Consider the following 26,921-nt stretch of genomic DNA (forward strand, 5'->3'; position numbering starts at 1 on the left):
CCTCCCCATGAATTAGAGGTAAAAACCAGGACAAGGCAGGGTGTCCACTGGAATGAGGATTATGCAAGCCCGGCCACTTTCAAATGAAATGGATTCTGTGGAAGGATTTTTGTTTGTTTGTTTAGAAAACTAATATTAAAAAAAAAACAAAACACCTAATATTTATTATTAGATTGAAGGTGCAATACAGGTTTCCAAAAAATGTGGCAGTGTTGGGGCGCCTGGGTGGCTCAGCGGGTTAAAGCCTCTTGCTTTCAGCTCAGGTCATGATCTCAGGGTCCTGGGATGGAGCCCTGCATCGGGATCTCTGATCAGCAGGGAGCCTGCTTCCCCCTCTCTGTCTGCCTGCCTCTCTGCCTACTTGTGATATCCCTCTGTCAAATAAATAAATTAAATTTAAAAAAAAAAGTGGCAGTGAGAATACCAGCATAAAAACAAGAAATTTGAGGGGTGCTTCTCGGGCTATCAACAACACAGCATGTGACTCTCGATCTTAGGGTTGTAAATTTGAGCCTCACATTGGGTGTAGAAAATGACTTAAAAATAAAATCCTCAAGACAAGGGGCGTTTCGGGGCGCCTGGGTGGCTCAGTGGGTTAAGCCTCGCCTTGGGCTCAGGTCATGATCCCAGGGTCGTGGGATCGAGCCCCGCATCGGACTCTCTGCTCGGCCGGGAGCCTGCTTCCTCCCTCTCTCTCTCTCTGCCTGCCTCTCTGCCTACTTGTGATCTTGGTCTGTCAAATACATAAATAAAATCTTTAAAAAAACAAAAACAAAAACGGGGCGTTTCACGTTTCTGTCATTTAGGTGTCTACCTTCAGCTCAGGTCATGATCCCAGGGTCCTGGGATCGAGCCCCGAGCTGGGTTCCAGCCCCCAGTTGGTTTCCCTGCTCAATGGGGAGCCTGCTTCTCCCTTCCCTGCAGCTCCCCCTGCTTGTGCGCTGTCAAATAAATAAGTAAAAATCTTAAGAAACAAAACAAAACAAACAAAAACCCACAAATTTTCCTAGGTAATTGCTAATTATCTCATTTGACCCCCTCACAGAACCTGCCTAGTAAAGGAAACAAGCATTATTTCCTCCCCTTTCCACCTTGGAAAAGCTCATTTACTTACCCAGGGTCTGCCTGATTCTGAAGCTGGGGCTCTTAACTGCTCTTTCTTACTCTGGATTAATCACCCCCCTTTTTTTCCCCTCTGAGGGTTCAGTTGTCCCCTTTCTACCTCTTTTTTTGCCTTCTCTGGGGGGGGGGGTTCCCCAAAAGCCTGCTGAGAGATTAGTACATTCAGCCAAGCTCAATCTGTAAAACTTCAGAGGACTTTACTCATTCCTGGGAGACCCACCCAAGATTTGCCAGACCTTTTATGGGGTTCAGGCAAGATTCTCATAGGTGCCTTTTTGGCAAGGGGTCTTGGAAATTTCATGAATCCCAAAGGAGACTGATTCTTTTTTTTTTTTTTTTTTTTTAAGATTTATTTATTCATGAGAGACAGAGAGAGGCAGAGGGAAAAGCAGGCTTCCCCCTGAGCAGGGAGCCAGATGTGGGACATGATCTCAGGACCCCAGGATCATGACCCAAGCAGAAGGCAGAGGCTTAACCAACTGAGCCACCCAAGAGCCCAAGATTTTATTTATTTGACGGAGACAGAGAGCATGCACAAGCAGGGGAAGCAGCAGGCAGAGGGAGAGGGAGAAACAGGCTCCCCATAAGCAGAGAGCCCAATGAGGAGCTAGCTGCTGGGCTGGATCCCAGGACCCTGGGATCATGACCTGAGCCGCAGACAGAGGCTTTAACCCACTGAGCTGCCTAGGTGCCCCCAAGACTCTGATTCTTAAAAGCTGTTTTCCATCAGCCCTCTGTGATTAAGGCAATCAGGTTCAACTCTAAAAACTGTTTTATTTTGATTTTTTTTAAAAAGATTTTTTAAATTTATTTGACAGAGAGAGAGAGAGATCACAAGTAGGCAGAGAGACAGGCAGAGAGAGGAAGGGAAGCAGGCTACCTGCCGAACAGAGACCCCCAACTTGGGGCCGATCCCAGGACCCTGAGACCAGGACCAGAGCTGATGGCAGAGGCTTAACCCACTGAACCACTCGGGCACCCTTATTTTGATTTTTGCTTTGGGGAGAGGAAGCAGCAGCCTGTTTAACACTTTCTCCGAAAAGAACAAATCCGTATTTATGTCCAGACCCCGGAAGGATAAATTGATTTTAGAGATGCTTTCGCTGGTATTCATCCAAGTGCTGGATCCCCCAAGACAAGATCAGTTTGGGGCTGAAACGTTTGTGAAGATTTTATTTAAATTCTTCACCGAGTCCTGTTTAGACCAATTCTGAAGAATCGTCTCAAAACTATACGGGATTAAACTCAGTTAAAATCTATATATACGATTCCTAGAAAGGAAAAAGCAAGTAGAGAAAGGAGGGGGGAAACTTTCTGACGTCTCGTTTTTCCGTTGCAGGCAGAGTGGAGATAGATGGTCGTTAGCCTGTTAGAGGATCTGGAAGCAAGTTTTGGGAAAGACTGGAATCCGAGTCAGGACTTCAAGGGTTAACCAGCCCTAGTCGCATCCGCGGTTCCAAACTCCTCCTCTCGAAACTCCTCCTCCCGCAGTGAGGCGAAGATATTCGAAAATCACCCCACCGCAAGCTCCTCCCCCTGCGAGGAAACTCTCCTAGAAATGCTGCAAATGACTGGGGCCCCGCATGCATTTGCCACCCGACGGCTCGAAGCCCGCCTTTCCCGCACGGACTTTACGGACCGAGGCCGGGGCTGGCGCTTTCGAGGGCGGAGGCTGGGAGCATGAGACCCGCGGGCTGGGGGCTGTGCTGGGCCGCCGCCCTGCTCCTCGCAGCTTTGGGGGCGGCAGGTAAGGCTGGGATGACCCCCCGCCAGAACTCGGGGACCCCCTTTGGTAACTCTGGGAGCTGCGGAAAACCACCCCATCCTTGAAAGATGTGTGGGAAAACGGCACGAAGTCTCGTCCAATCGGCTGGAGGGAGCGTTGAAGGGGCTGCGAGGGTTTGGGGATGTGGGGAGGTGACGAGAAGCAGGTGAGGCTTTTCCCAGGAGTCTCCGCCAGATGGGGGGACCCCCTTCTTCAGAGCGGGACACGGGGCCCTCCAGCCGTAGGGAGGCAGGGACGCCCCCACCGAGTTGTTGTGGGGTGAAGACTACCAGGACCTCGGGGGCTCAGCCTGGGGGGGCTCCCTGCGGGCGCCCTCGCGTCCCGCCGCGGACAGAAATGCCCCAGGCGGCTCAGGTGGCTCTGTAACCCTCTAGGGCTGCCCCGGAGCCCGGGGTCCGAGGCGTTATTTCCTCAGCCGCACCGCACGCGCGCTTCGGCCGCGGCCACCGCCTCCAGCCCCGCCTCCGGCCCCGAGGGCCAGTCCCCGGGCTCCCATTGGGCGCGGTCGGAACACGCGAGCCTCGAGCCACTCCCCTTGGCCAATAGGGGGCGACGGATGCGGCGTGGCGGGGGGCGCGCGGGGCGGGGCTCGAGGTGAGGCTGGGGACTCCCGCTGCCCTTGGCTCGGGTGAGGCGACGGCCCGCGTTCCCTGGGGTCCGTCCCGGTTGTCTGTCACAACAAAGCGGGCGACGCGTCCCGGGCCCCCGAAGTCGCCTCCGCCAGCACAGGCGAGCCCCTTTTGTCCTGGAGGCCGCCCTCGTTGCCCCGGCCTGGGTCGAATTCACCTACGCGCCCCCAGGCCACCCTCGGGGCCTCCGTTCCTCCCGGAGCCGAAACGTGGCCTCCGAAACGCCCGCCCCTCTTCGGTCGCCCCCGAAGGGAAATTCGCGGAGACCTTCCACCGGGGAAAGGGCCGGGGAGGCGACAACGTCGGACGGATCCCTCAGGGTGGCCTTTTTTGGTTCAGAAGCTCTGAATGGGTTTAGTTGAGCGAGGCTAGTTGGTGCTAGCGGTCCTGAGTGACCCGGTGGCTCTAAGTGAGTTGCCGGAGGCATTTGACCTCGCCCTGGATCTGAGATAAATGGTTCATTTCCTACTTAGAACCCGAGTAGCCCGAAAAGAATTGGGATTCTCAGATAACAGGATTGCGGGAAACTTTTTGTATTGACGGGAGGGGAGGGGCGGCTTTGTGCGGGGAGCTGTGGGCTCGTGGATTTCCTATCAGTGACCCATCAGTTTTCCCTGAGGTTGCTGCTGAGGGTTGTTGCAATTAACTCCGCCACCCAGTAGCATGACGAGGGGGGAGCATGGCTTATCAAGAGGCATTTAATTGACTTGTATTTCAAACGCTGATGGACTCCATCCCTAAGAGGAAATCATGGCAGTCGGGTCTTGAGCAAGATGCGGTTGCTTGCTTTAGTTTCCGCTCTCCTTGGGGTTCTGATACAACTGCAGGAGGAGCAGTTTTGGGAAGGGCCAGTGGGACCGGGCTGCTTAGCCCTTCAAGCCCTGACTGGGATTCTAGTCTTGTCCAGAGCTGCTCTGGGGTCCGCTGCTTGAATTGTCCAATTTTGGGGTTCCTTTGATGAGCTGTGCCCCCCAAATTGGAAATGCACCCCCTGAAAGCTCTCTCTTTCGATTCTCTCGGCTCTTCATTTTTTCATCCCTGAGAGGAACTCCGGGCAGTGATGCCTTGAGCAGAATGTGTTGCTTTACTTCAGTTTTCTCTCAGTGAGTGGCCTCCTGTGTTCTCAGGGAGGCTGAGTCCTGATGTGTTCCCCAGACTCCTGAGGGCCAGAAGCTACTTTTCTGGTATTAACAGCCCTGGCTGCCCCAGTGTGCTCCTTAGCTGTCTTTAAAGCATTTTGGAGGTGGGGGGGGGGTAGGAGGGGGATGGGATTTCTTGTTCTTTTTCCTTGGAAATGGGAGTTGTTGGGAGTCTGGACTGCATGCCTTCACTTAGCCAGATCAAAACCCCTTAACAGTTGTGCGCCGGAGTATCCTGTATGCCCAGGGCACACCCAAATTCAGCAAAGCAGAGCATCTTGCTAAGAGCTGTGTCTGTTTCAGCAACACGCCCTGGGGAGATTCACTGGTCATTGCTGGGCACACTTTTCTTGCGGGGCAACACTGGAGAAAGGGAGAACTTTTTTTTTTTTTTTTTTTTTTTTTTAAAGATTTTATTTATTTATTTGACAGAGAGAAATCACAAGTAGGCAGAGAGACAGGCAGAGAGAGAGGAGGAAGCAGGCTCTCTGCTGAGCAGAGAGCCCGATGCGGGACTCGATCCCAGGACTCTGAGATCATGACCTGAGCCGAAGGCAGTGGCTTAACCCACTGAGCCACCCAGGCGCCCCGGGAGAACTTATTTTGAGACTACAGACCTTTAAGGGGAATTATGTGGATCATTCTGCCTTTCCAGGATATTCCGGCTCTAATCTGTAGGATTCCTCCCTTGATAAGATCCTAATCTAGATGCCTTTATTGCTTAGGGCTTTGATGGCCTTCATATCCCTTGTTAAGCACAGTAATAGTCTCCGCACTTTCCCTCCCTGGGCTGTCAAGGACTTCACATTTGTTGATAAGACACTGTGGAAGTAAGCCGCAAGGAACCATCACAGAAACAAAGCCCTCCCCAAAGGAGCGGGTCACAAAATCTTCCACTGAGATCACGCCTGAGGAAAATGCCTTGGCATCACCTAGTTTGGAAAAACACACTGGCAAATTGATTTCTCATTCGTATTCCGCTGAGTCTGTTAGCACCAGCCATTTATTTTTTCAAGGAAATGATTCTGTCTATAATTTTTGATTCTCCTGAGGAACATCTTCAGTAGCATGGGAAAGAAAACATAGAAAGCATTTACCACCTCATTTGCATGCTAGAGAAAAAGCAGAACTGGGCAGTCTCCTTTTCTGTTTCAATGACCTTGTTCCTGGCTTGTCGTGTGTGACAGGAGAGACTTAAAGGCTAGAGTTTAGAGATTTAGGTACTTGGGGAGGGGTGTGGGGGTGTGTGTTTTCTGTGTAATTTTAGGCATCCCCAGCATGAGGAGATAGTGGAGTGGGCGCTCCAGTTTGCTTTTACTGGAATTCAAGTGAAACCGACAAGTAAAACACAAACCTTGCTTGTCCAACAGGGAGGAAGCCCTGAGGTTTCCTCGGGTGGTGAGGACTGGCTCTGTCCTCTTGCCCAGAACGGTGTTGTCTGCTGTGGGGACACTCATCTGATGTCCTGTCTCTCGGCACTTGCTGTTCCTGATCCCTGTCCCCACTAGCAAGGCCATGGGATCGATTAATTTCCCAGCTGACTGTTGCCTGGCTACACCTGTTGACAGTAAAATTCATTAGCTTTTTTTTTTTTTTTAAAGATTTAATTTATTTATTTGACAGACAGAGATCACAAGTAAGCAGAGAAGCAGGCAGAAAGAGAGGAGGAAGCAGGCTGCCCGCTAAGCAGAGATCCTGATGTGGGGCTCGATTCCAGGACCTGGGATCATGACCTGAGCCGAAGGCAGAGGCTTAACCCACTGAGCCACCCAGGCGCCCCCCTTTTTAGCTTTTTATTCAAATGTTGTCGGAGCTGTGGGCTAGCCCTTGGATGACCTGTCCTGATAAAAATAAGGGTGGGGTCTTCCTGATGGTGAGGTCTTCCCCCATCTTTGGCTAGCAAATATTTGGAAGTTGTCGTGGACAGCCCAGGTGAAAAGGAGAATGAGTAAGAGAAAAAGTAAGAGAGAAAGGAATGTGTTAAGCTTCGGAATGTGCTGTGGTTATACAAACTGATAATCGAATTGCCCAACTACTGATCTCAACAGGATGACTCCCTCGAGCTGCCTCCCCGGTTCACCCCACACCCCACACCCCACTGACTCACGGTTGAATTGTAATTACCCAGAAAACTAAAAACCGGATATGACTCACATCTCACTAGTGGCACAGGCGGTGGGTAAAAAGCAACTGGAATGTCGGGACTCTCAGAAAAAATGAAAAAGGAAGTTCAGGCAAGGGCCATTTGTAATGAGGCTCTCCTGCCTTCCCCAGGGCACCACAACCTCCATTACCACTAATCCGCTGCTCTGGCCTCCCAACCTTTGCACAAAGCCCTATTTTACCAACAAAACATGTCACCGGAAAGACTGAGAATAGTAATAACACCTCAAGGCCCTTGCCTCCCTCTGCCTGCTGCTCCCCCTGCTTGTGCTCTCTCTCGCTCACTTGCTCAGTAGCTCTGTCAAATAAATAAAATCTTTAAAAAAAAAATTGAGGTATAGGGGCGCCTGGGTGGCTCAGTGGGTTAAAGCCTCTGCCTTCGGCTCAGGTCATGATCTCAGGGCCCTGGGATCGAGCCCTGCATTGGGCTCTCTGCTCAGCAGGGAGCCTGCTTCCCTTCCTCTCTCTGCCTGCCTCTCTGCCTACTTGTGATCTCTGTATGTCAAATAAATAGATGGGATCTTTAAAAAAAAACAACAAAAAACTTTGATTTATTTAGGTCATCTCTGCACCCAGAGTGGGGCTTGAACCCGTGACCCCTGAGATCAAGAGTCTCATACTCCCAGACCTGGCCTGCCTGGTGCCCCCCGCAGACACACCTCATTTTCTTACTCTTCACAGATCCTGCCTTTCTGCACACATGGAAGGTTTTGGCAACCTCTCCTGGAGCAAGTCGAGGTTTTTCCTGCACTTATTACTCACTTTATGTCTCTGTGTCACATTTTGGTAATTTAGTGTAAACATAGCTGCTGTATGCACTGAGAAGACCAATTCATTGGACTCGCTTTATTGCAATACTCATTTTGTTGGGGTGATCAGAAACTGAACCTATAGGTATGCCTGTATATAAATAATTAGATAATAAATTAAAAGTAAGTAAATAAATAGTTATTTGAGTTAGAATAGCTTTTTCGGGGGGCACCTGGGTGGCTCAGTCACTAAGCATCTGCCTTTGGCTCAGGTCATGATCCTGAGGTCCTGGGATCGTGCCCCGAAGTGGTTTCCCTGCTCAGCGGGGAGCCGACTTCTCCCTCTCCCTCTGCCCTGCTCCCCACCGCACCACACTCCTGCTCAGTCTCTCTCTATCCTCTTTCTCTCAAATAAATAGAACTTTAAAAATAAGAATAATAACAAAAGAGGGTTTTTATTTTATTTTATTTTATTATTATTATTTTTTTAAAATTTTATTTATTTGACAGAGAGAGATCACAAGCAGACAGAGAGGCAGGCAGGGAGAGAGAGAGATAGAGGGAGAGAGAAGCAGGCTTCTCGCCGAGCAGAGAGCCCAATGCGGGGCTCAATCCCAGGACCCTGAGACCATGACCCGAGCTGAAGGCAGCGGCTTAACCCACTGAGCCACCCAGGTGCCCCTAAAAGAGGGTTTTTAAAAAAGATTTTATTTTTAAATAATCTCTACGTCCAATGTGGCGCCTAAACTCACAACCCTGAGATCAAGAGTTCCATCCCCACTGATGGAGGTGGCCAGGTGCCACTAGGAAGGTGGTTTTTAAACTGGGTCCCAATGGCTCTCAGCCCAGGTTCAGGATCAGGTCCAAGCCTGGTGAAAATGATCAAGGGGTCTGGAGGTGCTCAACCAGTTGTGCCACCCAGGTGTCCTTGGGTCCTATTTTAAACTACGCCAGCTCTTCCCTTCTTTTCTCCTAAGTAGGGCTTTGGAATTCCTTGAACGTAGCATTGTCTTGCACCTGTGCCAGTATTTCTTCTAGGTCCCAGAAATTTTGCACTTTACCTTGAACTTTGCAGGTTCTGCCCTGTTACCCTCTTACAAGGTAGAGAGTAGAAGAGTTCCCCCTTTCCCAGCCCTTTGCATGAGGCGGTGAGGGACGTGGCTCTGATTTTCCCCATAGCTATTGCACAAAATTATTGCAACTGTGTCAGGCATTGGCCTATGCTTGTACGGCGCTGCAAGAATGAAGAGGACATCCCTTGCCCTCAGGGGGTTTTAAATTTAGTGGGAAGACATGCAAGTAAGGAGGTGGTTTTCCTGTAGTGTGATAAGAGTGAGAAATGAATATTTTAGGAGCTCCGGGGGTGCAAAACCCAGTTTTTTGGAAGGTCTGCTTCAGAGTTTAACTGTTAGTCAAGCAAATTACCCCCAAACTTAGTGGCTTAGAACAACACACATATAGGGGTGTCTGGGTGGCTCAGTGGGTTAAGCTTCTGCCTTCAGCTCAGGTCATGATCTCAGGGTCCTGGGATCGAGCCCCATGTCAGGCGCTCTGCTCAGCAGGGAGCCTGCTTCCCCTTCTCTCTCTGCCTGCCTCTCTGCCTACTTGTGATCTCTACCAAATAAATAAATAAACTCTTTAAACAGGAACAACAACACACATTTAGGGGCACTTGGGCGGTGCAGTCCGTTAAGCATCCAACTCCTTGGTTTCAGGTCAGGTCATGATCTCAGGGTTGGGGGATCGAGCCCCGCATTGGGCTTCTCACTCATCATGGAGTCTGCTGGAGATTCTCCTTTTCTATTTGCCTTTCCCACTCGTGCTCTTTTTCTCTCTTTAAAAGAATCTTAAAAGCAACAACAACATGCATTTACTATCTCACAGGGATTTGGAAGCAGTACAGCTAGATGGTTTTGGCCCAGGGTCTTCCAGGAAGCTGCAATCTGGATGATTGCAGGAGGGAAAAAAATTAGTTAGGAGAGTCAGGACCAAGCTGCAGGAGTTTGGGCTCTGAGACTATGAAACTTTTACGGGATTCAGCATGGGGGCAGACTATGGATCACGAGGTTCATTGTGGAAGCAGCAGGAGAAAGTCCCTTCTGCAGTGTTGTAATTCACCTTGCTTTGGGGGCAGGGAACAGTTGGTGAAATCTGGTGATCTCAAGGGCATCGTCCCCTTCGTTGCTTGTAGGCAAACTTTCAGGTCAGCAATTTATGGGGAAAACAGATGTCTGCAGATGTGTGTATGGAAGGCAACGGGACGGAAGGAGTGCTGCCCAGATACCCATGAGCTTGGAAAGGAAGTACTAGGCAGGTCCTTTTGGATCCACCGTGGATCACCTTCACTCTCTACCACCTAATGTCTTGGCATTAATGTGGATGGAGACCGCAGTTGTCCCATTTTGGCCAAGAATGGCATGAGCTTTGTCATTTTTTTTTTTTTAAGATTTTATTTATTTATCTGACAAACAGAGATCACAAGTAGGCAGAGAGGCAGGCACAGAGAGAGGAGGAAGCTGGCTCCCCGCTATGCAGATAGCCCAATGTGAAACTCAATCCTAGGACCCTGGGATCATGACCTGAAGGCAGAGGCTTTAACCCACTGAGCTACCCAGGTGCCCCGAGCTTTGTAATTTTAATGACTTGGTTTCCCGTGATGTCTGTCCGCCCCACCCCATGCTCTACAAATCTTTATTGACCCTCCTTGTTCATCCTAAAGAACAGAAGTGTTCTAATATATGTAAGCTTTCACCTGAAGGAAGGACTTTTTTTTTAGATTTTATTTGAGAGAGAGCAAGAATGAGACTGAGAGAACATGAGAAGGGGGAGGGAGGGTTGAGAAGCACACTCCCTGCTGAGCAGGGAGCCCGATGTAGGATTCGATCCTGGGACTCCAGGATCATGACCCGAGCCACAGGCAGTCGCTTAGCCAACTGAGCCATCCAGGCACCCTGGAAGGACTCTTTTTAAATTTATTTATTTTTAAATATACACACACACACACACACATGTATATATTCATATACACATATATGTATATGTACATATACTTGCGAGCGTGAGCATGAGTGGGGAGGGGCAGAGGGAGAGGGAGAAGCAGGCTCCCTGCTGAGCAAGGACCCTGATGTCAGACTCAATCTGAGCCAAAGACAGACACTTAACTAACTGAGCCAACCAGGTGTCCCATCCTGAAGGAGGACTTACTAAAAATACCCTTTTTATTTTGGAATTATATTAGATTTACAGAAAAGTTGCAAAGATATTGCAGAGAATTCTTTTAGACTCCGAATCCAGATTCCCCCAATGCTAACATCTTACAGACAATGGTATATTTGTCAAAACTAAGAGTTTGGGGCCCCTGGGTGGCTCAGTCATTTAAGCTTCTGCTTTTAGCTCAGGTCATGATCCCAGGGGCCTGGGATCAAGCCCTTATTTGGGCTCCCTGATCAGCAGGGAGTCTGCTTCTCCCACTCCCTCAACCCCTCTCCCTGCTTGTGCTCTCTCTCTAATAAGTCTTTTTCTAAATTAAATATTTATTTATTTATTTATTTGACAGACAGAGATCACAAGTAGGCAGAGAGAGAGAGAGGAGGAAGCAGGCTCCCTGCTGAGCAGAGAGCCCGATGCGGGGCTCCATCCCAGCACCCTGAGATCATGACCTGAGCCAAAGGCAGAGGCTTCAATCTACTGAGCCACCCAGGGCCCCTCTAATAAATAAGTCTTAAACAAAACAAAGCATAAAGCTAGGAGTTTAATGTTGGTCCATTACTATTAACTCTAGACTTCATTTGGATTTCACCAACTTTTCCCTTTCCTCTTTCGGGACCCAGTCCAGAATTCCACGTTGCATTTGGCCCTGGTGTCTTTCATCATTGTCTTAACCAGTTGCTTTCCAAACTCTTTCAGTCACATACCTCCACTGGTTTAAAACAAAAAACAAAACAAAAAAACCCCTTTATGTTCTCCCCAATATAATTATTCGTGTAGACTACTACTACTGTATTAGGTACATCGTAAGATGAAACTCCACAGAAAAGCAAGATGTTGAACAAGATGAGCTAAAAATACTTAACACTTTAGGGGCGACTGGGTGGCTCAGTGGGTTAAAGCCTCTGCCTTTGGCTTGGCTCATGATTCAAAGTCCTGGGATCGAGCCCCGCGTCGGGCTCTCTGCTCCACAGGGAACCTGCTTCCCCTTCTCTCTGTGCCTGCCTCTCTGCCTACTTGTAATCTCTGTCTATCAAATAAATAAATAAAAATCTTAAAAAAAAAAAAAAAGTCTGAGTATGGACGGTTGGGTGGCTCAGTCAGTTAAGCTTCTGCCTTCAGCTCCTCAGGTCATGATCCCTGGGTTGGGTTCATGGGGCTTGGGTTCAAGTCCCACCTTGGGCTCCCTGCTCAGTGGAAAGCCTGCTTCTCCCTCTGCCTGCAACTCCCCCTGCGTGTGCTCTATCTCTGTCAAATAAATAAAATCCTTTAAAAAAAAAAAAAATCTGAGTCTTATGCTTTCCTAGAAAAAGTTGCTCTTACTACATCTTTTGCTACTATCTCTGTTCCATTTCTTTTGCTCTGACCTTCCATTTTATGATTATTTTTGCTCCAGCATCTCTGTTCTCTGACCTCTGTATTCATAATTTCTCATAATTTTTATCTCTTTATCTTTCCTCCCTGCCTACTGGAGTTGACCCCTCATTTTTCTTTCTGCTGAATGATTTCACACTCTCAATTTTCCTCATTACTATTGCCAGTATAGGTTTGTAATGTGCTAAATCATTTAAATTATTTTCTTTTTTCTTGGGCAGGGACATTAGATGATCTTGTTTCCTACCTCAGGGGGTCCATACACTGGACTCAACAACCGTTAGGTCAAGTTTCACACACCGTGGGCAAGTCCCTCTTCTAGATCTGTTCTTTGCATCCTCCGCTGCACTTGCGGTTCATGAAACGTGTTGTGTGTGTTTTATTTCCTGGGAAGGATCAGATTCTATTTCGGGTTCATTCCGCAGCTGGCAGGAAATAGACACACACAGGTGGTGTTGTCAGTTTCGGACTCTGATGCTGAATGGTCCTTCCTCTTCCCTTCTCTCTCAGTGGAAGACAAATGTGGCAGAAACGAGTTCCAGTGCCAAGATGGGAAGTGCATCTCCTACAAGTGGGTTTGTGATGGGAGCGCCGAATGCCCAGATGCCTCAGATGAGTCCCAGGAGACCTGCAGTGAGTCCCCTTTGGGCGTGACACACTTCCTGCCCTTTTTGAGGAGAGTGGGTGACAGACGAGGTGAACAGCAGCCAGCAGGCTGATGTGTTCAGCCATGAATTGGGACTTGGGGGAAGCGATATTTCTGGAACTTTGCCAGCTTAAAAAAAAATAGGTGAAATTCACATAACGTAGAATTAACCATTTTAAAGGAACCAGTTCAGTGATATTTATATGGTCACGGTACTGTACAGCCATCATCTCTCTCTCCTTCTAAGGTTTCCATCCCTTTATGTCTGATTTTTTTTGGGGGGGGGCCAGAAAGTTGGGCTTGGCACCCTGTTTCTGAAAACTGTGTTTTTGTTCTGCAAAGCGGGGGGCTGGAGCGACCAATTGGGGGAGCGAAGGCTCAGTCCCATTTCTCCCACAGTGTCTGTCACCTGTAAGTCGGGGGACTTCAGCTGCGGAGGCCGTGTCAACCGCTGCATCCCTCAGTTCTGGAGATGTGACGGCCAGGTGGACTGTGAGAATGGCTCGGACGAGCAAGGCTGTTGTAAGTTGTTCCCTCCCCCCACAGCCGTGCACTGGCCCCACTGGGTCCCCGCCGTCCCAGTCCCCGGGCTGCAGTTACAGTTGCTGTCCCAGGCTGTCCTGCCCCAGCTGAGCTCCGGATTGGCTCTTCCGTCCCTCTTCTAGAAGCTCCCGCCAAGTTCCTTTGTGTGTTTGAACCCTACTTTGCCCACACAGCAATGCAGGCATAGGGTTGGTGCCACCTCTTAGGGTGGTCAGCATACTCAGGCTGTCCCTGCCAAGTGTCCCCCGACCCCAACCATGTGGGACATCTCTGGTGAACCACTGTGACCACCACCAGCCACCCCGGGCGGCTGAGCACACAGTAGGTGTCATTGGCTGAGACCATATCGCTCAGCTGACCACCAGGAAGGGGAAAGCTTCACCGGGTTGTGGCTTTTGGGGAGAAACAGGGCCAAGAGTCTAGAGGGGGAGGCACGTTGGAGAGCGGGGTGTCTGTCTTGGCTCTGCAGTGTTAGTTAGTTAGTTACTGAGTTGTAGAGTTGTTTTATTTTTTTTTTTAAAGATTTTATTTATTTATTTGACAGACAGAGATCACAAGTAGGCAGAGAGGCAGGCAGAGAGAGAGAGAGAGGGAAGCAGGCTCCCTGTGGAGCAAAGAGCCCGATGCGGGGCTCCATCCCAGGACCCTGAGATCATGACCTGAGCCGAAGACAGAGGATTTAATCCACTGAGCCACCCAGGCGCCCCTTGTTTTGTTTTTTAATGTAGTAAGGCTCTGAGAAAAATAAGCAGGAAAAATTTAAATAAGATAATGTCAGAAAATGTAAAAATCCATGAAAATAATAATTTAAAAAAAGCACCTTGAGAAATATGAGTCTCACTGGGCTTAATGGTCACCTGACGAAACACCTCCTCGGGGAACATTTAGAAATAAAATGGAGGGACGCCTGGGTGGCTCAGTTGGTTAAGCAGCTGCCTTCAGCTCAGGTCATGATCCCAGCGTCCTGGGATCGAGTCCCACATCGGGCTTCTTGCTCAGCAGGGAGCCTGCTTCTCCCTCTGCCTCTGCCTGCCATTCTGTCTGCCTGTGCTCTCTTTCTCCCCCCACCCTCTGATAAATAAATAAAATCTTTAAAAAAAAAAAAAAAAAAAAAAAAAAGAAATAAAATGGAGTGTTGTTCTTTTCCCACGTACCTTGTTTTTCCTTCCAGCCTTATTGTCATATAATTGACATACAACATTATGTAAGTTTAAAGAGTAGATTGGGGGGGAGAATTAATTAAAAAAGCCAAAATTTTTTAAAACTTTTATTTATTTATTTGACAGAGAGCACTAGCAGTTAGAGGGAGAAGCAGGCTCTCCACCGAGCAGGGAGCCCAGTGCAAGGCTCACTCCCACGACCCTGGGATCAGGACCCCAGCTGAAGGCAGTTGCCCAACCAACTGAGCCACCCAGGCACCCCTAAAAATAGAAATTTTTTTAAAAATTGCCAGTTTCTTTTTTTCCCTCACCCTAAAGATTTTACTTACTTATTTGAGAGAGTGAGTGGGAGGGAGAGGGACAGAGAACCCAAACCCAACTCTGTGCTGAGCGTGGAGCCTGGTGTGGGGCTGAGATCATGGTAAGATCAGGACCTGAGCTGAAATCAGCAGTTGGACACACAACCGTTCAACCAAGTCACGCAGATGCCCCCCAACCACCACTTTAAAAAAAAAGCCTTTTGGGGGCGCCTGGGTGGCTCAGTGGGTTAAGCCTCTGTGTTTGGCTCAGGTTGTGATCTCGGGGTCCTGGGAACCGGCCCCTCACTGAGCTCTCCACTCGGTAGGGAGTCTGCTTCTCCCTCTCTCTGCCTCCCTCTCTCCCTACTTGTGATCTCTGTCAAATACATAAATAAAATCTTTAAAAAAAAATTCTTCTGGACGGGGGAGGGGAGCACCTGGGTAACTCAGTCTCTTGGTTTCATCTCAGGTCATGATCTCAGGATCATGAGATGAAACCTCAAGTCAGGCTCTGTGCTGGCCATGGAGTCTGCTTAAGATTCTCTCTCTCCCTCTTCCTCTGCTTCTCCCACCCGCTTTGTGTGTAGACTCTCTCTCTCAAAAAAAAAAAAAAAAAAAAAGGAGTAGATGATGATTTGATACACATATATATTACAGAATGATCCCCACTGCAGTGGTGGCCAACACCTCCTTCACGTCCCACGATCACCACATTTTGGCAGGTGTTTCTTTTAATAACAACAGCAAACTTTTTCTTTTTTTTTTGAGATTTTTAAATTTATTTGTCAGAGAGAGCAAGAGCTTGAGCACAAGCAGAGAGAGCCGCAGGCAGAGGGAGAAGCAGGCTCCCCACTTAGCAATGCGGGACTCGATCCCAGGACCCTGGGATCATGACCTGAGCTGCAGGCAGATGCTTAACCAACTGAGCCACCCCAGTGTTCTAATAGCAGACTCTTAGACAGTGCTTCCCTTGGACCTGGCCCAGGTACAGATGGGACAACTGAGGCACAGAGCAGCCACAGGAGTGGGCTGGGGAGGCTGACCCTTGCAGGGGTTCCCTATCCAGGGGCCTCTGCAGGTCTCCGACTGAGGTCTGGGCTTTCCTGGACTCAGTGTCCTCATCTGTAAAATGGCTGTTCACGAGAAGAGGGGGCTCTCTGGTGACCAGGTTGTCCTTTCCCACCCACCCCTGCAGTACCTAAGACGTGCTCCCAGAACGAGTTCCGCTGCCAGGATGGGAAGTGCATCGCCCTGGACTTTGTCTGTGACTCGGACCGGGACTGTCTGGACGGGTCCGACGAGGCGTCCTGCCCCGTGCCCACCTGTGGCTCTGCCAACTTCCAGTGCAACAACTCGGCCTGCATCCCCGAGCTGTGGGCTTGTGACGGCGACCCCGACTGCAAGGACGGCTCAGATGAGTGGCCGCAGCACTGCGACGGCCGCAAGCTGTCAGTCCCCCGACACGACAACGGCCCGTGCTCGCTCCTTGAGTTTCACTGCCAGAGCGGCGAATGTATCCACTCCAGCTGGCGCTGTGACGGCGACCCCGACTGCAAGGACAAGTCCGACGAGGAGAACTGCAGTAAGGGCACTGCGCGGGGGGTCCTCTCCCCTGTCCCTGTGCTCCCCCTGGGGTGCGGCGGGTCGGCCTTTCTGTGCTTAGACAACGCCAAGTCCCACCGCAGGGATGTCAGTCTCCTTCCGTGTTTCTGTCCCTGTTCCCAATCACAGGGAGGAGCAAGCCTCCATGAACAGAGACACTGTCTTTAACTCCCAAAAGTGTATAGTTCACCCCCCCCCTTTTATTTAAAAGATTTTATTTATTTATTCGACAGAGAGATCACAAGTAGGCAGAGAGGCAGCGAGAGGAGGAAGCAGGCTCCCCGCTGAGCAGAGAGCCCGACGCGGGGTTCGACCCCAGGACCCTGGGATCACGACCTGAGCTGAAGGCAGAGGCTTTTAACCCACTGAGCCACCCAAGCACCCCGAGTTCACCGTTTTTTTGGCCAGGGGAGCAAGTCACAGCTGCAATATTATCTTTGTCCAGACAGGATCCCGGGCTCCAGGCCTGGTAGGTGACCTCTGGCCAAGGACTACACCTCCCTGCACTGTTTTCTCTTCCCCCACGGAATGGGGCAAGAGCTTTGGCCTTGGCAGACTTATTTGATTGGAGTCAGCACCATGCCATTGAACTTTCTGGGGGCGGTGGAGACCTCCCACGTCGGCACCGCCCAGTGCAGGAGCTCATGCAATCAAAGAAAGGAATATTTTGTTTTGGTTCACTTCTGGGAGTTGAAAGTTAAGTAGCCGCACGTGGTGAGGGGCTCCTGTGTTGGGGCCGTGAAGATAAAGGATTGTGCTGCCCAGACCCTGGCCCTGTGTCAGTTATTCCTGAAGGGGGGACCGTTACTTCCAAGCTAGTGACAGAGCTACTGTGAACCTAGAACGTGTTTTCGTGTCCCGGTTTCTTTGGTACCTTTGCCCCCGTGTACTGTTTTCATAGAATTGTAATCTCAGTGTAGATGGTATTAGACTTTTTAAGAGTCACTTAAAAAAAAAAAAGACTTTTTTCGTTTTTTTTAAGTTAATGGCGTTTTTTGGTTTGTTTTTTTGTTTTGTTTTCTTTTGCTTTTAGTATTTTCTGCACCCCACATGGGACTCATACTCACAACCCAGAGATCAAGAGTTGCACACTCTTCCAACAGAGCCGGCCAGGCACCCCTAAAAGTCACATTTTATTTATCTATTTATTTATTTATTTTTAAAGATTTTATTTATTTATTTGACAGAGATCACAAGTAGGCAGAGAGGTAGGCTGAACGAGTCAGGAGGAAGCAGGCTCCCCACGGAGCAGAGAGCCTGATGGGGGGCTTGATCCCAGGACCCTGAGATCATGGCAGAGGCTTCAACCCACTGAGCCACCCAGGCGCCCCTATTTTATTATTTTTTTAAAGATTTTATTTATTTATTTGACAGAGAGATCTCAAGTAGGCAGAGAGGCAGGCAGAGAGAAGAGGAAGCAGGCTCCCTGATGAGCAGAGAACCCGATGCGGGGCTCGATCCCAGGACCCTGAGATCATGACCTGAGCTGAAGGCAGAGGCTTTAACCCACTGAGCAATCCAGGCGCCCCTAAAAGTCACATTTTTAAATAATGGATGACTTTGTATACAGTGTGCACTAAAACTCAACACAAACTCCCTTAATCCTCATTACATGAGCAGGCTTTCTGCACTCTTTACAGGGGGAAACTGAGGCCCAGGAAGGGTAACTAATCAGAGGACACACACCTGTGAAAATAAAAAATGTCTTTTGTCCTCGGTGTCCTCTCCTGCACATCTGTCCTGCTCCACAGTGTTCGACTGTGCCGTGCGCAGTGGCAGTGACCACATTTGTTGCTGTCTGGTCTGCCTCTGTCTAGCTGGGGATCACGCCGTGGCGTTTCTGCTGAGAGTGGCCTGTCGGCCCTGCCAGGTGTTTACAAATCATGTGTTCTTGGGGATCCTGACTGGCTCTATCAGTAGAGCATGTGACTCTTGATCTCAGGGTTGTAAGTTCAAGCCCCATACTGGGTGTAGAGATGACTGAAAATCTTAAAAAAATTTTTTTGTGTGTTCTCTGAAATGTAGATGTGAAAAGATTGGAGGAAACTCCAGGAAAACCCAGTGGTGCTGTAAGGGTGCTCCCCTCACTTTCTTATTTTCCAAACTTTGCTCTGTGGCTTTAGTTATGATTGTCTGGGATCCTTCTTTGAGGAAAAGAGTGCCTACTGCCATGAAGGAAAATCTAAAACTACATAGATGAGGGGTGACTGGTTGGCTCAGTCCGACTCTTTATTTCAGCTCAGGTCATGATCTCCATTAGGAGATCGACCCCTGCGTCAGGCTCCGTGCTAGGCATGGAACGAACCTACTTAAGATTCTCTCTCTCTCTCCCTCTGCCCTTCCCCCACCTTAAAAAAAGAAAGAAATTAGACTACACTGGTTAAAATTTAGAATGTGAAGACAGGTGTTCCCTGGAGACTTTTTCTCCAGATGGGAAGCAGATAAGATGGATAAGCCACTGGCTCCTGCCCACATCTGAAATCTTTCTTGTTATCTGCTTTCCCTGGTGCCCGAGGCAGGCAGGACATTGCCGCTTCAAAGCTGGTTAGTTGCTCCTTGAGAGAAACCAACACGTGCCCTGTCTTTCCTAGCTGTGGCCACGTGCCGGCCTGATGAGTTCCAGTGCTCGGACGGGACCTGTATCCATGGCAGCCGCCAGTGTGACCGGGAATATGATTGTAAGGACTCAAGCGATGAGCTTGGATGCATCAACGGTAAGCTTGTCTCGGGGCAGCCCCGCGCCCGCTGTGTGTCTGCGGGCCAGTTACTTGCCCTCCCTGAACCTCACTTCCATTTATCTGACCAACGAGCGTCACAAAAGCATCTGTTCCAGGACTGTGAGATTCTAATGAGGCCAAAGTATGCAGGGCTTCTGTCTTTGAGCTCAGCAGGTAAAGCACTGTCCCGTGCTTACGGTGTGACATCTCCACTCCTGGGAATGATCCCGGGAGAAACTCGCACCTGTAACCAGGAGACGGGCTTCGGAGTTTAGGGGGGAGCAGCACCGGCCTAACAGCGGGACACTAGGAGCAACCCTGTTATTTATCAGCAGAATTCACTTAAAGATTGTTTTAATTGTGGTAAAATCATGGAACATAAGGAGAATACTTTTATTTTTTTATTATTCTTTTAACAAGTTTTTAAAAAGATTTTATTAATCTTTTTGGACATGAAGAGATATGGAGAGAGAGAGAGAGAGCATGAGCAGGGGGAGAGGGAGAGGGAGAAGCAGACTTGCTGCTGAGCCAGGAGGAGCCTGAAGTGGGGCTGGATCCCTGGATACTGGCATCATGACCTGAGCAGAAGGCAGATGCTTAACCATCTGAGCCACCCAGGCGCCCCTTATTTATTATTCTTAAAGTTTTTATTTTCCTTTATTTATTTATTTATTTATTTATTTAAAGATTTTACTTATTTATTTGACAGAGATACAACAAGAGAGGGAACACAAGCAGGGGGAGTGGGAGACGGAGAAGTAGGTTCCCTGCTGAGCTGGGAGGCCGAGGCGGGGCTCGATCTTAGGACCCTGGGATCATGATCTGAGCTGAAGGCAGACGCCTAATGACTGAGCCACCCAGGCGCCCTTATTTGTTTATTTTTTGAGATTTTATTTATATGAGAGAGCATGGGGTAGGGGTCAGAGGGAGAAGCAGACTCCTTGCAGAGCAGGGAGCTCCATGCAGGACTCAATCCTGGGACCCCAGGATCATGACCTGAGCCGAAGGCAGTTGCTTAACCAAATGAGCCACCGAGGTGCCCCTGTTTATTTATTTTTAGAGACACAGTGTATGAGGGCAGGGAGGGAGAGGGAGATAAGAGAAATCTTAAGCAGGCTTCATGCCCAATGCAGAGCCCATGGCAGGACTCGATCTCACAGTCCTGAGATCTTGATCTGAACTGAAATCCAGTTGGACGTTTAACCGACTGAGCCACCCAGGTACCCCTGAACAAACTTTCGTGAACAAGAAGTTAAATTCTGATCATGTAATTTTTGACAGTCGTGGTAAACGACCTCTAACAGAAAATACTTACTACTTTTACCATTCTTCAGTGTTTATTTCCAGGACACTAAGTACACTGTTACATCTTAATTATGAACACATTTACATATCTTCTCGTGTAAATGAACTGTTCTATGAATAAAGAGTAGGACGTGGCCTCTTGCGTCTCGGAAGTACCTGACCGTCCTCTTTGGCTCTTAGTGACACTGTGCGAGGGGCCCAGCAAGTTCAAGTGCCACAGCGGCGAGTGCATCACGTTGGACAAAGTGTGCAACTCGGTCAGGGACTGTCGGGACTGGTCGGACGAGCCCCTCAAGGAGTGTGGTGAGCAACCCCCCACCCCCCAGGTGCAGACAGCTCTCTGGGTCTTACGGGGAGCTGGGGCTGGGACCCAGACGTGGCTATGCTGCTGGACGTGGGGCTGCAAGTCTCCTGCCCACCCCTGCCTGTGAGTGCTTTAGCTCTGCAGCAACACAGACATGGGTTCCTGGGGAGAAACCTCAGTGTTCACATCTGTAGAATGGGACAGTAAGGGCCCAACGTCCTAGGGCTGCTGGGGGTTGGCTGTTGCGATGTTTGTCGAGTTTCAGCAGTGTTTCATAACCTGTGGCCATGTAAATATTGTGGACTTGACCAGCTGTACAGTCTGTCACAGCTGTTCAGCAGGAGCTGAGTTACAGGCAGAAGATGGCGTAAGAATGCACATGCGCACATGAACGCCTGTGGCCATGCCCCAAGCAAACCATATCACGGACACTGATGTCTGAACCATTCATGGGGCACAAAATCCTGTTTTGCTTTTGATCCTTTTTTTTTCTTTTCAACTGTTTAAAAACATTAAAAAGCATTCTTAGCTTTGGGGCCATGCAGGAACAGATTGGTAGGCTGGCATAGGCCGAAGCCCTGTAAAGACAGCCAGGGCTTGGGGGGCCGGAGCTGAGCGCCCCAGGCCTGGTCCAGCACTGCGATCTGGGGCAGGTCTTGGAGTCTGGCCAGTCCTTGGTTTCCACAGCTATAGTTCAGCTACCTGTATGGTTTTGGGGAGTTAGTACATGCAACTGTGGAACATGGTTTTTTAGTTTTTATAATCAAGAATGTTTTGAAATATGTTTTATCCAAAAAAAAAAAAAAAGTAGGATTTACCATCTGAAGCATTTTTTAAAAAGTTATTTATTTATTTGTTTGACACAGAGAGAGAGAGAGGGAGCACAAGTAGGCAGAGAGGGTGGGGAACAGGCTCCCTGCAGAGCAGAGCCTGATGCGGGGCTGGATCCCAGGTCCCTGAGATCATGACCTGAGCCGAAAGAAGAGGCTTAATCCACTGAGCCACTGAGGCACCCCCATCTTAACCATTTTTAAGCGTCCAGTTCAGTGACATTAAGCAGACTCACAAAGTCGTCCGCCATCCCCACCAACCGTCTCCAGAACTTTCTCATCTTCCCACACTGACCCTCTGCCCCAGGAAGCGCCCGACTCCCCATCCCCTCCCCCACCCAGGCCAGCCGCCCATCTACTTCCTGTCTCTGATTTTGACTCCACTGGGGATGTCCCAGGAGTGAATCCTGCAGTATTTGTCCTTCTCTGCCCATGTCGTTCACTCTGCGGAATGTCCTCCGGGTTCCCTCCTGGCGCTCAAATGACGGGGTTGGGGGACATGGGGACATGGCAGTTTCCTGCCCCCCCCCCCCGTCATTGTAGCAGTCATTATAAGGGTGAGGAGATGGTGCAGGGGTGCCGACGAGCTGAGTGTGACCAGTCTCTGCCTTCGCCCCCCTCCCCCCACTTGGCACAGGGACCAACGAGTGTCTGGACAACAAGGGCGGGTGTTCCCACATCTGCAATGACCTCAAGGTGGGCTACGAGTGCTTGTGTCCTGAGGGTTTCCGGCTGGTGGACCGGCGGAGATGCGAAGGTGATTCCCCGGCAGGCTGGGCTCCTGGCCTCCGCCTCCCTTTCCCTCATGGGTGGCCAAACCCTCCGTGCCTCACTTTCCCCACCTGTTCAGTGGGCATGACCGCAATGCTGACCTCATGGGCCTGTTAGGAGGATTTAATGAAATGCCAGATTCCCGGGACATCCCTGCAGGCTTGGCCCTGGAGGGGCACTGGGTTCTTGCCTTTGGGGATTCATAATTAAGAAAGTAATCTCCGTTGACGGCAGAGGCGGCTTCTCCCTGGGGGCTGTACCCCTGGGGGGAACGGTGAGGTCAAGTTCATTGTTGGAGACCATGCTTGGCTGTTTCTTGAGTTTTTATTTCTGAACCTGCTGGTCACCAAGACCATGGCTCTAGGGGTCATCCCCAAAGGGCCTGGGCTGTCCCCACTTGCCATCGGGAGGCCTGGCTCCGTCACTCCATCAGCACTCCATGGGGAGGAAGCCCCAAATGCCTTCGTGTGTCCTGACTTGCAGATATCGACGAGTGTCAGGACCCCGATGTGTGCAGCCAGCTGTGTGTGAACCTCGAGGGCAGCTACAAGTGCGACTGTGAGAAGGGCTACCAGCTGGACCCGCACACCAAGGCCTGCAAGGCTGTGGGTGAGTGAGGGGCGGGGCCTGCGGGGGCGGGGCCTGTGCCAAGAACTGATGCCCTGGGGAGTTTCATCACAAGAACTTTGCATCAACTCCAAAGCCCGCTAGGTGAGGGCTGGGGCCAACTGTGTCCTCCCAAGACCTCTGGCAGCTCGTTGAGCAGCGCTGTCGGGAACTTGCCAGGAGCCTGCCCCCGGCGTGTCCTGCTTTCCTGTGGACACAGGTCAATGGCAGGAGATCTAGTTTGCAGCCCCCAGCCTCCCTCATGGCTTCAGAGGACAGGAAAAGCCAAGGCCTGAAGGACCTATCCCCCACCAGATATTCTTTTTTTTTTTTTTTTTTTTTTTAAAGATTTTATTTATTTATTTAACAGACAGAGATCACAAGTAGGCAGAGAGGCAGGCAGAGAGAGAGGAGGAAGCAGGCTCCCTGCTGAGCAGAGAGCCCGATGCGGGACTCGATCCCAGGTCCCTGGGATCATGACCTGAGCCGAAGGCAGCAGCTTAACCCACTGAGCCACCCAGGCGCCCCCCCACCAGATATTCTTACTCACTTAGAGGAACCTGTACCCAAAAAGCAAACTGACTTCAGAGAGCCCAAGGTATAATCAGTCACTCCGGAGGAAACCAAATGCAGGAAGAGTTGGGTTTCTTTTTCTTTTTCTTTTTTTAAAAGCTCTTACTTATTTATTTATTGGACAGAGAGAGAGATCACAAATAGGCAGAGAGGCAGGCAGAGAGAGAGGGAGAAGCAGGCTCCCTGCTGAGCAGAGAGCCCGATGCGAGGCTCGATCCCAGGACTCCGAGATCATGACCTGAGCTGAAGGCAGAGGCTTAAGTCACTGAGCCACCCAGGTGCCCCGGATTTTTTTTCTGCCTAAAGTTGAAATGAGCACTGTGGCCAGGCACTGATTCTCAGAAACCCCAAGGTGAAAAGAGCCCATGTGTTTGGAGGCACAGCCGTCCTCGGGGAGTTGACCTGTGGATAAACTCCCTTTGCCTTGCATCCTGTTCTGCCCTGCAGTGTGACTCCAAGGAGGGACGAGTTCGCAGAAATATTTTAGATCGCCTTCCGTTTCCTCAAGGGTCTGCTTGAGCCTTGAAGACTTCCTCCTCTGTTGTCATCCTTTTTGTGACGGTTCCATGGCCGCCCTCTGTCATACCCCCCTGTGTTTCCTGGTTTTGGGGAAAACCAGGGACTGAGTTCATGAACCCCCTAGGGTTTGAGGTTTCACTTTTGCTCTGATCTGTCTGGGCCGGTGTCTACACAGACGCCTTCCCAGGAGTATGAGTGGTATTGTGGGAAGGGTTGTTCTGAGTGAGGTCAGTTGTACACACCGTTAGCCTCTCGGTGAATGTTGGTGTTGTGGTTACAACAGAGTCCGAGCAGCCTGGATTTGAATCCCAGCTCTGCCACTAACCAGCTGGTGTGACCTTGGGCTTGTCCCTTCCCCTCTCTGAGCGTCAGTCCCCTCATATGTTTGTTTGTTAAAATATTTTATTTATCTATTTGACAGAGAGACAGAGATCACAAGTAGGCAGAGAGGCAGGCAGAGAGAGAAGGGGAAGCAGGCTCCCTGTTGAGCAGAGAGCCCGATGTGGGACTCGATCCCAGGACCCTGGGATCATGACCTGAGCTGAAGGCAGACGCTTAACTGACTGAGCCCCGCAGGCATCCCCAGGTTTTATTACTCATGTAGGTTTTATTACCATACAAGTATGGTGGGGCCCATCCAGTAGGAGACGATCACCATCGAGAAGATCGGTTGTTACCATTCCCAAGAAGAGGGGGAGCACGGCAGCCAGGGGGCTCCCCGGGGAAGCACCAAGTTCAGTCAGCAGGCAAGCAGAAACGTCCGGCTCTCGGACGGGCTGTCCCTTTGGTCTCCGCAAGGCCCAGGACGTCCGAGCACCAGAACCCCACGGCTCATCCGCCCGCAAGGCATTTCCCAGCCCATCCTGAGAGTCTCCTCTGGCTCAGCCGGACCCCAGAGGTTGACAAGCAGAAGTCCGGGGTCCCTTCTGCGGCCCTGAGCATCCTCCCCTCCTCTCCAGGTGACATCGCCTACCTCTTCTTCACCAACCGCCACGAGGTGAGGAAGATGACCCTGGACCGCAGCGAATACACCAGCCTCATCCCGAACCTGAAGAACGTCGTGGCCCTGGACACAGAGGTGGCCAGCAACAGAATTTACTGGTCTGACCTGTCCCAGAGGAAGATCTACAGGTGAGCCTCAGAGCCGCCCCCAGCCCCGACCCCGGGTGAAATAGAGCCCTCGCACTGACGCTCCCCCCGACCCCGCCAGCACCCAGATCGACAGAGCCCCCGGCTTTTCCACCTATGACGCCATCATCAGCGAGGGCGTCCAGGCCCCCGACGGGCTGGCCGTGGACTGGGTCCACAGCAACATATACTGGACAGACTCCGTCCTGGGCACCGTCTCCGTCGCCGACACCAAGGGTGTGAAGAGAAAGACACTCTTCAAGGAGAAAGGCTCCAAGCCGCGTGCCATCGTGGTGGACCCCGCACACGGGTGGGTACTGCTGCAGCTGTGGGGTACGGGGGGGATCAGAGAGCAGAGGGAACGGAGACCAGGGCCAGCTAGGACTCCGCCTGGGGGAAGGCATGTGCCTGAGCCAGACTGGCCTCCCTGGGCACGGGGCTGTCCGTAGCCACCAAGGCCCTTGCTGTCAGGACCGAACAGGACCCAAAAGGGTGGACCTTCCCCCACATCGCCCTGTGGAAGCCAGAACTTGGTTCCTCTTGATTGCTGCTGAGATGGACGTGGACCCTGAAAAGAGCACTCAGGATAAGAACCCCAAATCAGAGAGGCGCCTGGCTGGCTCGGTCAGTTGGGTCTGATTCTTGATCTCCGCTCGGGTCCTGAGCTCAAGGTCACGAGTTCAAGCCCTGGGTTGAGCTCTGTGCTGGGTGTGGGGTCTACTGGAAAACAAACAAACAAAACCAGAAATTAGAATATGGGTTTAAATTGGTCGTGGAAATTAATAATTACTTAAATTCTGATTTAGTATTTTGTGGCAGAGTACCCTGTACCAGGAAAGGCTTGGAGAAAGGTTAAAAAAAAACACTCAGATCCAAAGGTAGTTTCGGGAAGGATGCCACAGGGAGGAAAGGTCGCCACCACCCTGCGGGGGCCCCGGGAGGGTGTTCGCAGGGCCCGAGGCTGACTCAGCAGCTCTGGGGCCCACAGGGACCTGTGTCCCCTGACAGAAGGCATCTCCCTGCCCCATGTCCCAAACCTGTCACACCTGTCTGTCTGCCCGTGGAATTTCACAATTCTGGAGGGACAGTGACCACTCGGGACGGGCAGCCTGTCGTGGGGCAATCCTCAGAAGGAAAGGGAACTTTTTTTTTTTTATTTGAGAGAGAAATTGAGGGCACGAGAGGAGGGGGAAGGCAGAGGCAGAGGGAGAAGCAATCTCTCTGCTGTGTGATCCCTTCACCGAGGGCATGACCTGAACTGAAGACAGATGCTTAACCAACTGAGCCACCCAGGTGCTCTGAAAGGGAACTTTCGAGACGAGCATGACTCACCTGGGACAGGCCTGCTTTGAAGGCGGGCCTCAGTGACCATAAACGTTCTCATTTGGTAGAGGGTCACTCGGTTGGATGAATTTAGTCCGCCAGCTGCCAGGAAAGAGAGAGGCTCCCCGAAGTAACCCCTTAGATGCAAGTCATGTTGTGTGTGTGTGTGTGTGTGTGTTCTACTGTTGTGTTTCTTCTCCCTCCTGGTAGTAGCATAGGATTGCCCTCTTTTTTTTTTTAAGATTTTTTATTTATTTATTTGACAGAGAGAGATGACAAGCAGGCAGAGAGGCAGGCAGAGAGAGGGGAGGAAGCAGGCTCCCCGCTGAGCAGAGAGCCCAATGCGGGGCTTGATCCCAGGACCCTGGGATCATGACCTGAGCCGAAGGCAGCGGCTCAACCCACTGAGCCACCCAGGCGCCCCGG

At 50.6% G+C, this 26,921-nt stretch overlaps 1 protein-coding gene across 1 annotated transcript in view; it reads left to right on the forward strand.

Annotated features, from left to right (window-relative positions):
* Positions 1–2,657: 2,657 nt before the first annotated feature.
* Positions 2,658–26,921, forward strand: part of LDLR (low density lipoprotein receptor) — a 35,354-nt gene continuing 11,090 nt past the window's right edge. The window contains exons 1-10 of the mRNA XM_059160002.1: positions 2,658–2,869; positions 12,680–12,802; positions 13,215–13,337; positions 16,013–16,399; positions 19,011–19,133; positions 20,622–20,744; positions 22,213–22,332; positions 22,830–22,955; positions 25,004–25,175; positions 25,255–25,482. Of these exons, the coding sequence (XP_059015985.1) occupies positions 2,803–2,869; positions 12,680–12,802; positions 13,215–13,337; positions 16,013–16,399; positions 19,011–19,133; positions 20,622–20,744; positions 22,213–22,332; positions 22,830–22,955; positions 25,004–25,175; positions 25,255–25,482 (1,592 nt within the window). The 5' untranslated portion in view covers positions 2,658–2,802. The remainder of the gene's footprint in view (positions 2,870–12,679; positions 12,803–13,214; positions 13,338–16,012; positions 16,400–19,010; positions 19,134–20,621; positions 20,745–22,212; positions 22,333–22,829; positions 22,956–25,003; positions 25,176–25,254; positions 25,483–26,921) is intronic.

This window comes from Mustela lutreola, chromosome 2 (assembly GCF_030435805.1).
Source record: "Mustela lutreola isolate mMusLut2 chromosome 2, mMusLut2.pri, whole genome shotgun sequence".
In the NCBI taxonomy this organism is placed as follows: domain Eukaryota; kingdom Metazoa; phylum Chordata; class Mammalia; order Carnivora; family Mustelidae; genus Mustela; species Mustela lutreola.